This window comes from Pipra filicauda, unplaced genomic scaffold, assembly GCF_003945595.2.
Source record: "Pipra filicauda isolate LSUMZ 115617 unplaced genomic scaffold, ASM394559v2 scaffold357_size738173_pilon, whole genome shotgun sequence".
Taxonomy (NCBI): domain Eukaryota; kingdom Metazoa; phylum Chordata; class Aves; order Passeriformes; family Pipridae; genus Pipra; species Pipra filicauda.
Genome location: NW_024104484.1, coordinates 51,435 through 65,998, shown reverse-complemented (window position 1 = coordinate 65,998; position 14,564 = coordinate 51,435). Strand labels below are relative to the sequence as shown.

Here is a 14,564-nt window from a genome sequence, read left to right as displayed (position 1 = left end):
CAGGACCTGCTGCTCATCAGCACAGACTCAGTCACAAGCTGCTCAGACAACCTCAGCCATTTGTAAGGAAACTGTCTTTAAAATATGGATGGCATTAGAGGGACTCAGGCTTAAAATTAGAAACTGTTTATGATGCACAGTTGTAGTTGTTTACCTTGAACCATAATTATCTTATTTCCTGAGTTAAAAACGTCACGTCAGCGTGCTGGAGCAAGATTTGATGACAAAGGCATTGTTTTTAGCCACCAGCAGAGCAAAGAACACTTGAAATGTGTGTCTAAATATGATTTTATAACCTAAAGTATAGCACACTCAGGATTTTAAGTTGGCTCTGGAGGTTGCGTGGGCTTATGGGTCGGCCATTTGGCCGGGGATCAAGGGACTGGGTTTAATCCTGACTCTGTCCTTTTGTCCTCTGAGCGCTTTCCTTGCCACCCTCTGTGCTGTTTGTTTGGACGGCCCGTGTTGGAAGGGAGGGATGTGCCCTTTCTCCGGGTGTTTGTGGATTTTCCTGGGGCGCGGTTTCGTGGCACAGCCGGAGCGGGGTTGCGCTGCTGGGGGTGGTGAGGCTCCCCCACCCTTCCAGCCGGGGGGCAGGAGCCAATCCAGCCCCTTTGGAGCTGGGAGAGCAGTGGGAAGAGGAAGATGAGGAGGTTTTCTGCTGGTCTGGCAGGTTCAGCTGATTTATGGACAAACTCTGGAGTGGCCCAAGGGAGAAGCTGGGATCCAGCAGCTGAGCAGGGCCAGAGCCTTCCCTCTTTGGGAACCCACATCCCTCGAGCCCCTCTGAAGGGCTGGGGCACATTTGCTAGCACAGACACATTCTAGTTCCTTATTTTATTATTATGTTTCCTTATTTTATTATTCAGCAATGCTCTCTGAACTCATGTGACTGAGGTGGCCTGTGCCCTCCTCACACCCTTTTCCAGATTGGATTTCTATACCTGAGCTAAGCAGCAGCAACTCTTTCTCACCTGGACCTGGTGCTGCCAGGGTGCTCCTTTCTCAGGAGAATGGAAAGTGGGAGGGGAGCAGCTTCTTTAGTGATGACAACTGCTACTTAAACCTGTTCAGGGCATAGAATAGAAGGGGAAAAAAAATATCAGTTGAAGCTTTAGGTGCTTTCAATGTATGTGGGATTTTTAAGGAATCTTTTTATTCTGACCTCAACTTGCCAGACCCCAGACAATAGGGGAGGGATGCCATGTGGAAATCAAGGAGGTGCTTCCTTTCAGCTCTTTCCTTGCTGTGTAATTTGAGGTGGTTGTAAGGCACTTGTAAGTTGGGAACTGAAGACTTGAGCACATTCTACAATTACATTTTTCATGTTGCTTTCTGGGGACCTCCTGGATTGTCTTGGATTGTGACAGGGAATGGTGTCTGATCCTTATATGTACCTGGGTGTGGGCTCTGAGTGACACCTGCGTATTCCTAAAAAACCTATGTCTAGGGTGTTGAAGTGTCTGATTGTAATGTTTGTGTGGCCACACATTTTTCTTGGCTGGGGAGGTTTTATTCCACTATTCAGATTCCAACCAGAATCCACTCTGTGGATAAGTTTGCTGTGTTTTTCCTCTTTGAGGGAGGCTGTGTCTGTTCTTGAAGGCTGAACAGTGACTTCCTTGACTCCTCCTTGGCTAATTAGTGTGCTTTAAAATGGGATGTTTGCATCCTTTTCACCAATCAGCATTCAGAGAGGAAAGGAAATAGTTCAGGTATTAATAGTAACCTGTATCCAATTTGCCAGCAAATTGCACGGATGCAAATCTCTGGGACTGCAGAGGTGACAGATGTGTTTGTCACTCTTCTGAAAAATGGTCTGTATTTTCTCAATGTGTTAAAATTGAGCATGGAGGAAGAAATGCAGATTCATATTTTAAATAAAGGGGAGCTTGTCCTGGACCAGTAGCATCGTTTACCCTCCTCCTTCCCTTAGGAGAATGTACAGAGGGAATTGAGTCGAATTTTATGGTGAAGTCACGGGAAGAGGTTCACTCTGGAGACAGGAAGGATGTGTTTGTCCCACCTCAGACTTGTATTTAGGAGGAATGGAAAGGAGAAGGTACGTGGACTGTAACGGCAACTATGACCGCAGTTTAAATTATGGCTCTAATTCCAGAGAACATCCTTCTTGCCTTTACTGGGTTGGTGAAGGCTAACATCTTGGAGCTCAATCCCCATCCCTGGAACTGTTCAAGACTGGGTTGGACAGAGCTTGAAGCAACCTGGTCTAGTGGAAGGTGTGCCTGCCCATGGCAGGGGGTGGAACTGGATGAGCTTTAAGGTCCCTTCCAACCCAAACCATTCCACGATTCTATGATTAATTAGGACAAATTGGAGCTTCAGGATTTTCTAACCTGGCAAAAGGGCACAGTAGGGTTTTTGAGCTCTCAGAGATGGGCACTAGTTGTGTCTGTGTTCTGAACTCACCTCTGAGTGTCCCCTTTGGTGGGTCAGTTTGTGCTTCACCCTGCATCTTTCAGAGCTCAAATGGGAGAAATTCCCCTGGGTCACGGGGGTTATTTGAAGTGCAGACAGGTTTTGGGCAAACCTAAGCTGGAAACCTGGCACCTCCATTTGTTTGCTGGCTGAATCCTAGCAATTCTTCTACAGGTACCTATGGGCAGGAGTTGAGTAATCTCCAGGCAGGTTTTTGCTGAAAACTTATATTCTGTAGCTATTGAATATATGTATTTTCTAATACTTGATTAATTTTAGTTTTCCCATAAACCTTTCTAATTGTCAGCATCTGGGAATCTTACTGCTCATGCTGTTGACTTTATTTGCTTTATTCCTCACTAGTTTTCCTTTATTCTTTCTTGGTTTTATGCCCAGGAAGAGCATTTGTTGTCCGATCCTTCTACCTTTTACTTGAACTTAGTGTGTACTGGTTTCTGTGTGGACCTGGAAGTCTTTTCCTGGATAATATTTGATTTTCAACTGTTATGCCCTGAGTTTTGCATGTCTGTGTATGCTGCAGTACATAAGCTTTGTTATTCATGCTGTCTTTGTGTCTGACTGAAATAATTGGGTTGGATATTTACTACTTCTCTGGTGGGGCTCAGCAAATTTTCGGGAACCAGAGGTCACATTTTGTTCCTGTTTTTGTGTGAACTAAACCTGATCATGGATCAGTTCTGCTTGGAATATCCACACCACTGTGCATCCTGTGTTTTCCAAATGGCTTAGGAATTAAGAGCTTACGCTACACTAAAATAAACAGCTTGAGGGTTCTGTAGATGATGATGAAGTTTCTGGCTGGCTGGCGAACCAGTTCAGGTGGTTTGAGAGCAGATCTGCTGCTGCTGGTCTGTGCTGAGGGGTTTTTTGAGAGCATGTTCTCACGAGTTAATGTGGATCTTCATTTTCCTGTGTCCCAGTAGTAATGATGTGTTCTCCCAAAGCCAGACAGAGCATCTTTGCTTTGCACGTGCAGGTCACGTAATAAAGAAATGAGCCTGATGATGCACCTTTTTGGAAGAGATTCAGCCAGGCTGGAAGGACCTAGCAGGGAATTACGTTTCATACTGGAGCTCTGAAAATGAAAAATTGCAAGGTCTGGGAGATTATTTGGAGCACTGGAGCTGACAGACAGGGGTGCCTGTAGCTCCCTGGGCTGCTGAAGGGGTGGTGGACAATTATTTTTGGGTGTTTCGACCTTTTTCTTACTTCTATTTGTGACAGAGAGGCCACTTGATGGAAGTTATTGCTTTTGTTAGGCAGGTGCTGCTTGTGTAGTTAAGACTTCTTTATCCATTTGCTGATGGATTTCAGGAAGAATTTCCTCATGGAGAGAGAGGGCTGTCAGGCATTGGAAGGGGCTGCCCAGGGAGGTGGTGGAGTCCCCATCCCTGGAGGTGTCCATGGAACGCCTGGATGTGGCAGTTAAGTGTTCTGGGCTGGGTGACAAAGTGGAGATCAGTCACAGGTTGGACTGGATTGTCTTGGAGGGCTTTTTCAACCTTAATGATTCTGGGATAACAGTGCACAGTCTTTAAGGCATTTACCATTATTAAAACAAGAGGAGGGTTTTTTTTAGCTTGGGCAGACTAAATCATGGCAAACAGTGTCCTCAGCCCTGGTCTTGTCGGTGGTTGCTGGTGCAGCCTTGAGCTGCAGCCCAAGGCTGCTCAGAGCAGTCCCAGCAGCTCTGTTTTGACTTAGGACTTTCCACTCCTCGGAGAAGCCACAGAAGGGTGGTCAGAGTGAAGGAGGAGAAGAGGGAACGTGCTCCTGTGTTTCCAGCACTCCTAATTGTGTGCACAGAACTGAAAAGTCTGGTTCAGTGGAAGCTATTGGGGCTTGTTTGGCTACTGTGCCACATCATGCCAAGATTCTCCAAGTTCCTGCAGGGTTTTGGAGCTGGGGCTCTTCTGACAGCCCCAGGTTTTTACTCTGCCAAGTACCTTTCAGGCTGCTTTTGTGGATCTTTCCAGGAGAAACAATAGGTAGTTTTAGAGGTTGATGATTCTAAGATATCCTGTGTCATGGTAGCAAACTTTAAATATCTGGTATGAAGAGACCAGATAACCAGTAGTGATGTTGGTATGTCCAGCAATTCAGAGTTCACTGCTCAGCTGCATCTTGTGTGCTTACAAGGGATAAACTCTGTGAAATGTTCAGCTTCTGCTGATAATTAGTTTTTTGGCTTAATGAAATTAAAACATTTACGATATAAAACGGTTTAACTGCCCTTTTTTTTTTTTTGCACAGATCTTGAGGAATATGTGAAACATGTTAAAAATACTTATTGTGGTGAGGCCCTGGCACAGGTTGCCCAGAGGAGCAGTGGCTGCCCCATCCCTGCGAGTTGGATGGGGCTTGGAGGTGTCCCTGCCCATGGCAGGGACTGGAATGAGATGAGCTTTGAGGCCCTTCCAACCGAAACCATTCTGGGATTGTGTGATTTGTCATCACAGATCCTGACCTCTCTTAGTTCACTGGAGGTCTCCAGGCAGCTTGGTCATTCCTGAATTTAGGCTTCTGTCAACCCCCAGTTCCTTGTAGTCTGTGTTGTCCATGTGAGACTTTCAGTTAAAACACTGAAAGATCAATTTAGTTCCACAGGAATCACATCTTCTTTCATGCTTGTTACAATGGGAGAAATTGACCCTTGGGCTTTTCACCCACACCAGTGTCTTGATCTGTGTTTTTGAGGACAGTACCAGGTTATTTTGTATTTTTTATCAAGTGGCACAGATGACAGAAGCTTTAAAAACTGTAGATCTCAGCATACCTATTATTTTCAGGGCAAAATAAAGGAACTTTAAGACTGAGAATATATCACCTACTTCAGTTATGAAAGCCATCAAATTAAATTTTATTTGATGGTACGATTTTGTCACATTCAAACACTGAGAGGTTTTTTTGAGGACTAGTGGAATTCTCTCTGTCCTTTGGCTTTTCACTTGAGTAATTGACGCTGTTTGAGCATAGTTGGGATGTGATTGCTGTGGAAATATTTGGAAACTATAGTGAAAGGCAGCTCCTGGAGCTTACCCTGTTGCTGGGAATCTCTCCGTAAAGGGCGAGAGTGGCTGTGGAACATGACAGTTTGTGTGTGTGCCTGGAGATGGCTGGGCTGGGAGCTGCTGATAGGCTGGAGGGCACTGCAGCTGGATATTTATCTCAAATTTATGGGGATTTCTTGGAAACAACTCTTTTCCCCATTCCAGCAGGTGAAAGCTCTGACTGTGCTGTCTCAGTGTGGTCAGGCAGGCACAAAGCTGTGCTGAACATGCCTATGAAGTGCATTGAAAAACACTTCTGGATTTCCCCTCCCTCCAAATTTGTTGTTCGTGATCCCTCTTGATTCTGTGTTGGAGGAAATGGAGCTTATCTGAGTGCAGGAGCTCCGTGGTGTCCCATGGGCTCCCCTGAGTATATTTTCACTGGAGCCCTCGGAGAGCTGCCTCATTGAAATTCTGTCTCTTTGTGGAATTATTGTGAGGGAAGCAGATGAGTGCTGTGGAAAAAGGCTCTCCTAGTCCCTGGAGATTTTTTCCATTCAGAAGTTAGTCTCAACCAGAATCTAAATCTCATCCTGAAATCCTGTTACGCTGCTTAGTTCTGGATCACCAGAAAATCTGAATTGATGCAAGTCTGACTTTGAATCCAAAAACAACTTCTTGCCCCAAAGCAGCACTAATGAGAAGGGGAATCCTGCTGGAAAAGTTGCTGTGCAAGTATTATTGTGCTCCATAGGGCTGCAGTTGATGTCAGGGGATCCCTTAGTGCTCCAGGACTCCCTGGCCACGGAGAAATCCATGAGGTAGCCATGTATCTCCTGCTCTTCTTAAAGAAAAATGTCAAAAAACTTTCTTTGCTTGTCTGGAGAAGTTTACCTGCTGCAGGATTCCTTTATTTGAGTCAGGACTGTGTGCCTGTATGTGTTCCTCTGGGTTTTTGGGTTTATATTGGCCTGCTCCTTTTCACTGAGGTTCCAAAGACTTCCCTTGGCTCAGCTGGAAGCAGCTCTGCCCTGGATGCAGCTGTGTTGCTCATCTGGACATCCTCCCTTTGGCTCTTCGTTGGGGAGTGAAAGATTCCCAAAACAAATAAGGCTCTCTGGGGGTTCCTTATCTCTTCCACTGTGTGTCTGTCCTGGCTGGCCTTAGGGTCTCTCCTGGGTGATTCTTGGAAGGCAGATGTCCAAATCCAGCTAAATCAGAAGTTGTAAGGTGATGAGCAGCAATAAAGTATAAAATTGTCACCTGCTCTGCAAGGCCAGTCCCAGTGTGATAACGTTATGGGGAACTAAATCTGATGCTGTTTAAAGAAGTGTCAGGCTCCAGAGCGTGATGTGAGGGAGCTGGGCCTGGAAGTTGTGCCGATGGAATTTGGAAGAGGAATAATAGATACAACAAGGTTTAAAAGCAGTGGTTGGATCCCCACAGTGAAAACATGGATGTGAGAGCGCTCAGTGCCGTGGTGTGGTTGACAACGTGGTGTTGGGTTAAAGGTTGGGCTCGATGATCTCCAGAGGTCTTTTCCAGCCTAAATGATTCTGTGGGAGCGTTTGGGGAAAGAACACAAGAAGCTGAGTGTTCTCAGTGAGTATGAGAGGAGGAAGAGGAGGAAGACCATCAGCACGTGGAGGTCCAAGGAGTCATGGTGGTCTTGGAGTTGGGGAATCTTTAGCCCTTGGAAAGGGGCAGCTGGAAGTGGAGCAAACAAAAGCTGAAGTGTTTTGTACTTTGTAGTTCCCCACTTGTAACTTTATATATGTGAGTTTTTGAGTAAAAAATTGGGGTTTAGCACTTCTGTTTTTAGAAGGAAGGGTAATTTGGGAGAAATCCAGATTTTCCCACTGTCAACTGGAACAGGGGTTGGTCACTGTGTGCCCTCAGTGCGGTTTGCAGTGTCTAGAGATGGGATGTGGAATTTTGGGGAATTTGGCATGAGCAGGATGTGGAGCTTGGAGTTCACCCTTTCACCTCTTTGTACAGGGCAGAGTACCTGCAGTTGGACTGGAGAAGGCCCAGTGCTCCCAGTGCCTCAGGTATTGCTGCTCTCCTCCGGAGCTGGGCTTTAGCAGTTGGACCTGCAGTGCATCAGCAGCTTATTTCTTTGCAAAAAGTTCCTTTCCTGACCTGTTTCTCTGTGAAAGTGTAGCAGAAGCTCCGTTTTTTCTGGGATAAGGCAGTGTTTTTCACGTGGCTGTGTCCAAGCTCTGCTCTTCCACACTGCCAGCCCCCAAACAGGCTTATTTGTAGTTCAGATTTTTCCTTTCTCCTGTGACTTGTGCAGGTTCCCAGGAAGCTGTGCCATTCCAAACTCAGCCCTTCTGCAGGGGATGACTGTGACTCTTGGGGGATCTCCTCTGGAACTGACTGGCTTGTTCTGCCTGGGGGGGAATTTGTTTGTGAGCAGACGTGGTGGTGGGACATGGGCAGAGCCGGGGGACCTCCAGGATGGAGCAGCCTGGGCTGACTTGTCTGACCTGGGAACATGAGGAGTGCAGGATTTGAGCTTGGAATCTGCCAACCCTTTCATGTGCCAGTTAATGACTGTAATTCCCCTTCACTTTGGGTGCTGAGAGCTCCTGCTGGTTCCTGCCTGGCGTCGGAAATTTCACTTCGGGAATTTGTAGCTGGAAAAATATCCTTGAAGTACAATGACAGCTGGTTGGAAAATAAAGTTAGAGGTTCGTAGTGGATTCACTGCTGTTCAGAGCAAAGGTGTGCTTGGAAAGAGAGTGGTGGTGTTGTGGATAATCCCGTGAGTTGTTTGGGAAGGTGAATTTCTGGCGTGGGAGCTCATGCTGGCTCTGCCTGTCTTTGGTTCATGAGCTGCTCACAGTTTGGGGGCTGACATACCTTTTTTTGTAAATAAAATGGTTCTAAAACCACACAGATGGTCACAGAAACCTTGAGACAAGTGATTTTTTTTTTTTTTTAATCTATTATCAGAAAGTTATGGAGTGTGATGGATGCTCGGCTGAGCTTCCACTATCCTTGTGTTCCTCTGTTTGTGCAGACTTGTTATCAGGGAGTTTATTTCTGGATTAGGCAAGTGTTTGTACTTGGTAACCTTCATGTACCCAAATCCAGCGTGCGTGTTGTGAATAAAATTCCCTTGGTTTAATTTTCTAATGGACCTATTCCTCTGTTTTTCAGATTACACAGCGTTTTTGGGACACACCTCTGTTGGATTTTAATATATGTCCTGCTAAGAAGAGCTTTCAACTATGGAATCGGTAAATATTGACTTTATTTCTATCTAAATATTCTGGTTTATTCCCTAATAAGTGCTCGTGTCCCTGTTGGAGTGTTTGGTTTTGCCTTTTTTAAAAGTCTTTATTTTCTGAACTTTGAAGGTAAAAATTGCAAATTCCATGGGATGATAAAAAGGTACTAACCAGGAATATCTTAGGAGCTGTCTGTAGTTCTGAGGTGCCTTTTTAATTTTAGACAATTTTGATTATATCAAGTTTTTCCCTGACTTCAGTGAAATAAAAGTGAAATTTCCTGCCTGGGCAGTTCCAGCACAGGTTTCCCCAGCAGACTGTGCAGGTTGTTGGTGGTGCTGAGTATTAAATAATATCATGGTCCTCTTTCTTTCTCTTTGCTTTCAAAATGTCTTGAAAAAACCCAAAGTCTATTAGTTTCCCAATGTTATGTTTCCTTGTGATTAGTCTAATTGAAACAGATGGCACCTACGTTTCATTTTGGGCAGAGAAACCTCCCAATCTGCTGAGACTACAGTTTGATTCAGTGTTAGGATTCAACTTTTTGAGAGCATTAGCAGATGTAGAAATAACAGGCTGTTGTAGAGTGCAGTTTAGGGGGAAAAATGAGATTTTTGCCTCTGTTTCATGGTAGAGGCTGGTGCTGTCCTGGAAGTCCCGGTGGTGTGGATGGAGCTGGAGGCAAGGGGTTGTTCTGGCTGGTTTTTTGGGATTGTTGTGGCTGGTGTTTCTGCAGTGCTGGTGGTTTGATGTGCTGGGAGCTGATTAAAGGCTGTGTGAGCTCATCTGGGCGGTGCATGTCATGGAGGGGTTCAAGGTCACCCCCAGCATGCCCAGGAATCCTATGGAGAAGGCTCCCAGTGTATAACTCCAGTGTGTGGCTCCTGCCTTGGGGCTCTGGTCCTTGGCTGACCTCTGGGTTCCTGCTGCAGTGGGATTATTTGTGTTGAAGTTGTTGTCATCGCGAGGAAGGCTGTTGGTGAAGGGGAGTTGCTCCATGTGGAAGTCCAGCCCTGCCCTATCAGGTGCCTTTACAGGCTGGAAGGTGCCTTTTGTCCTGGATTTTGAGGGGGGAAAATAAAAATCATTGTATTTAGCGTGTCCATAATAATTGCAAGGTATTCAGGTGGAGACAAGATGTTATTTCAGCTTCCCCTGGTGAATATTAATAGCAGGAGAAGCCTTTCACAGTGGAACAAAGCAGAGCAGGCATCAGTGACTCTCCCTGGGCCGTTAAGTAATTACAGTGTATCAGGTTTGAGCCCTTTTCCCAGCGTGTGCAGGAGCTCCTTCATCCTTCCTAGAAGCTCGGCAGGGCCCTGAGAAACCTGGCTCAACCCTGACATCAGTGATAAACCAGGCTGGTTGCTGTTTGCTGCCTGTTTTATTTCCTAATAAAAAGGGGGACGAAGATGTTTAATTCTGAGTTTTGAAGTAAATGGTGTTTGGCTTTTTGAATGCAAACTGCCTTTTTAAAAGCAGGGTAACAAAAACTTACCCAATATTCAGGTGTATTTGAGTGACCCTGTTTGGAAGGGTTTACTCAAAACAAGCCGAATTTGTCGTAGCCACAGAAAGGTTTGGGTTGGAAGGACCTTAAAGCCCATCTCTTTCCATGCCCTGCCATGGGGAGGGACACTTTCCACTAGACCAGGTTGCTCCAAGCCCTGTCCAACCTGGCCTTGGACACTTCCAGGGATGGGGCAGCCACTTTTCTGGGCAGTGGTATCTTCTTTTTCCTGTTGGCAGCAGGAACGGCTGCACCACGTTGGGCTTGTCCTGGGGTTTGGTGACTCAGTTGCTCCCCAGCACCAACAGCTGGAGAGATCTGTGTGTTCCCAACACCTTCGCAGGGAAGCAGAGGGGCCAAGGCTTTCTCCAGGCAGCAGCTTTAGTGGTGGCCTTGGCAGTGGTGTTTCAGGGAGTTCCTAATGAATATGCAGGTGTGGGATTAAAAGGATGAATGAGGAGCACGGAGCAGAATTGTTTTCCGAGCTGAGCCGTGCTCTGACCTCCTGAGAAGGGCACGAGTGTAAAGCTGAGGCCTGTAGTGGAAAAGCAATTACAATCCAGGCTGCCAGGATTGAATTGTCCTCGGAAAGTCAGATGCTGCAATAATGGGAGCGTTGTTTAGCTGGAACGTGACTTCACTTAAATGCTCCATGTTTTTCTATTAATGCTCTTAAATGTGCTCGTATATGGGTCTCAATTTTTACTGCTTTGAGGGGAATCAAGCTCAGTATTCCACCAGGAAGATATTTCTCTGCATAGAAGTGTTCTGATGAGCTTGCTGGCTTTTTTCTATGTATTTCAATTCTTATCCCTTCCAGATTAGAGGTGTTGGAAAATAAAACACCAGCATGTCTTTGTTCTTTAGCATGTTGGTCACCACTGAGCCGAGGAGAGCGGCTTTCCATGGGGTCCTGGGATATGGGAACATTGGCTTTCAGGGGGAGAAGCTGATGTGTTATGAAGCAGGGCCTGGAGAATGGAGGGGAAGCCACGGGCAAGTGGAATTACTAGTACCATGTTAATAATTCTGAGAGAGTTGGAGTTCTTCAGCCTGGAGAAGGGAAGGCTCTGGAGAGACCTTAGAGCCCCTTCCAGTGCCTAAAGGCAGGGATAGATGAGATATTGGAAAGAAAATCTTCCTGGGAGGGTGGTGAGGCCCTGGCACACCTTGCCCAGAGAAGCTGTGGCTGCCCCATCCCTGAAAGTGTTCCAGGCCAGGTTGGACGGGGCTTGGAGCAACCTGGGATAGTGGAAGGTGTCCCTGCCCATGGAAGGGGTGGAACAAGATGAGCTTTGAGGTCCCTTCCAACCCAAACCATTCCATGATTCTATGGAGCATTAAAGAGGTAGAGCTGTGTGGTTTGTGGCTTTGCTGACTTTTGCTGTGGAGCCCTTTCTCCTGAAAAAGTACAGATTTTGGGAGTGCTGTAAAGCAGCTGGGTGGCTCTCCAAGTGCAGGTTTCTCTGGAGTGTTTCACAGGATCCAGTTTGGGTTTGTGCTGATGCCTAGGTTGGCCTGGGAAGGGGAGGTGGGTTTGGAGAGCATCCCATGGTGCTTGTACGCTGTCGTACCTGTGTGGGAGATGGGTCTTCACAGCCCTTGGGAGCAGTAAACCTGCGTGTCCAGGCTGTGTGTGCTCTGTTGGACAGCACTGAAGTGACAAAGTCTAAATTTAATTTTTAAAGCTGTATCTTCACTGCCAGCAGAGGTTAAGTAGAGGTGGCTTAACTGTGAGTCTGGGCTTCTTTGTGTGTCAAACAGGCCTTGAGTTTTTGGACACAAAACCCTGCTGAGACCTACAGGAAAGAGCTTTAAATCCTTCCCCCTGTCCCCGTGAAAAAGCTGCTTTTTCAACTGTAATCTCAGCACAAGCATTTGCTTTGAGTGGTTGAATTGCTGCTTTTACAGTTCTCTGTATTTTCCCAGAATTTGTTAAATTGCCAATGTTATTCACATGCCACTTTTGGCAGGTGCCACCTACATGCCCTCAATTTGAACGTACCTTTCAGGAGAAGTGTAGGTAGGGAGGCTCCTCTCTTGCATGTCAGATGTTGGAGAGCGCAGCACTTCCATTAATTCACTTTCTCTGACCTTTCCACTGCTAATAAGCCAAGCTGGAGCACAATGCAGCACCTTAATGAACAGACCTGAGCTGAGCAGGGGCTGCTTTGAAAAATGTCTCGCTTGACTTGTTCCTTGGGTGTAATTCAGCTCCGAGTGTATCCACGGCACAGATGGGAGTTATTGATGAGACCAACCCACAACCAAATACAACCTTGTCCTCCTTCCTCTTGTGTTTTGAACTAGAGAAAACCATGCCAATAATTGCCTAAAAAGAAGGAAAGTAGTTGGGGGTTTTTTCCTTGACTCTACTTAGTTTGGAATAATCTTATTCTTTGAGAATAAGACTGTATTGCGACCACAAAAATCCTAATTTTTAAAAGAAATCTACTTTGGAGTTGGGATTTTGTACATTTATATCCACTAATGTAACCTACACTGAACAATGTACAGTTTTGAGTTAGGAATATGTAGATTTAGATCAATTAACATAATGTACACTTAAAAATCACAGTTGTATTTAGGAAAAAGTTCATTAAAACAAGCTCATAACATAGACAATGCAAGGGATCATCATTTCCAGTAACTACCAGTCTGTAACTTCACAGAGGAAGATTCCTGAGCCACCCAGCCCAGGTGACACAGGGAGGCTGGATTTCAGGAAGGGATCTGTAGGTATTGAGGCCGGTTCTGCTTCCATTGTTGTGCAAGGGCGTTCCTGGGTGTGACCTCTTGGGAAAGTAAAAGTGCTGGGGGCAGGTTGTGGCCTGGGGAGCGAGGGGAGTGTTTGGATGGGTTTATTTATTTACGTGTGTTTTACGGAGCACCGAAGCTTGTTCTTCAAAGTTCTGGTCCCCACCCTGGGGAAGTGACACTCTGGCTGGGAGGTGACAAGGAGTGAAGCGGCAGCGTGACACAATATGGCTGAAACCCCTTGTTTTCCAAAGGTGTCCATCATGGTGTGATTGAGTGCAGATGATGCAGTTGGCAGTAAGAGGTGTTCCCGCCCCAGGAGCCCCCAAAGGACCAGGCTCAGCATTGTACTTCTGGAATGAAGTTTGGAATGTCCTAGTTTCCTCCCCTTTTGTGTAGATGCTGGTGAACCTGGGGACTTTGACATTTGAATCCCTGAGTTCTTTAAGTGGGGGAAAGTTTGGGTTTTTTTGTGTTTCATGTCACAGGAGTGCTGAGGGAGCTGCATCAGTGACTTGGGGTTACAAGTGTCTGACAGGAACACGCTGACTGCTGGACACCCTGTGAGGTGGGAATTGTGCTTGGAGCTGCAGAATAGTAGGTGATCCAGAGTATGTGAATTTATGGAACCCTTGTATGGAAGGTGGTTTGGCTGAGCCACCCGAGTGTCTGACATGAGCAGGGAGGTGCTCAGCAGTTTTTCCAGTGCTGTGTGGTATCCCTGTTTTATGGTGGTTTGCTGGACTTCTTCAGAAATCCAAGGCTGAATTGTCTTTAACAAGTTAATGTTTTAATGGGTGTTTTGATCTTGGGTTGTGACTGGACAGGCTGATTGTTTCCTTTTGCTGGAGATGTACAAGAACTGAGAGAGGGGAGCTTTCGGGTGTTTTGCAGAAAATTGTGGACATGAAGCGAGTGAGGGGCTGTTGGCTGTGCTCCCCATGGCAGAGCCCCCCAGGGGCTGGAACTCCTGGAAGCGCTCCCTGTGCCTGGGTGTTCTGGGAAGCTGGCACGCCTGGCTTTGGCCTCAGAAGTGGCTTTGGGTTGGTGGACAAACCCTGACAGCTCTACTTTACCTCAGAGCTGTTCCATCTGTGGTCTGCCTTCCCCACCTCTCCAACTTACCCTGGAGCGGGCAGGTGGCTGCAGGAGCTGCCTCGGGGCATTTTGGGAAGGCACAGCCCTTGGAGAGGGCTGGGGCAGAGCAGCAGTGAGTGAAGCACATTTCTGGGGCTGTGGGACTGGCTGAACCTCGGCGCTTCCCCTGAGAGCGGCGTCTCAGCTGCGATGCTTTTGACTCTTGAATTTGGAACAGACTTAGCAGCTCACCTTTGGGGGTGGGAGCTTCTGAGGTTGTCAATACTATTGCCTGGAACCATCTGTTCCTACCACTAAGTAGCTGCAAAAATCAGTAATTCATTCCCTATTTTTTTTCTTTGTGCTGGAGCTTGGGTGTAAATCTTCTCCCTTGTTATTTTTATGGGCTCCCTCATTATGGAAGACAAGCATCTCCACAGTGCTGGAACTGATGTTCTTGCTTTAATCTTTCATCTGAATTTATTTGAAATTTAAATCCATGTCGTTATCGATATTAGGGATAACTGTGGA

At 46.4% G+C, this 14,564-nt stretch overlaps 1 protein-coding gene across 1 annotated transcript in view; it reads left to right on the top strand.

The window, feature by feature from the left end:
* Window positions 1-14,564, top strand: part of LOC120323851 (translation initiation factor IF-2-like) — a 47,482-nt gene that overhangs the window by 15,541 nt on the left and 17,377 nt on the right. Inside the window, exon 2 of the mRNA XM_039384471.1 lies at window positions 8,619-8,698. Within this exon, the coding sequence (XP_039240405.1) occupies window positions 8,619-8,698 (80 nt within the window). The remainder of the gene's footprint in view (window positions 1-8,618; window positions 8,699-14,564) is intronic.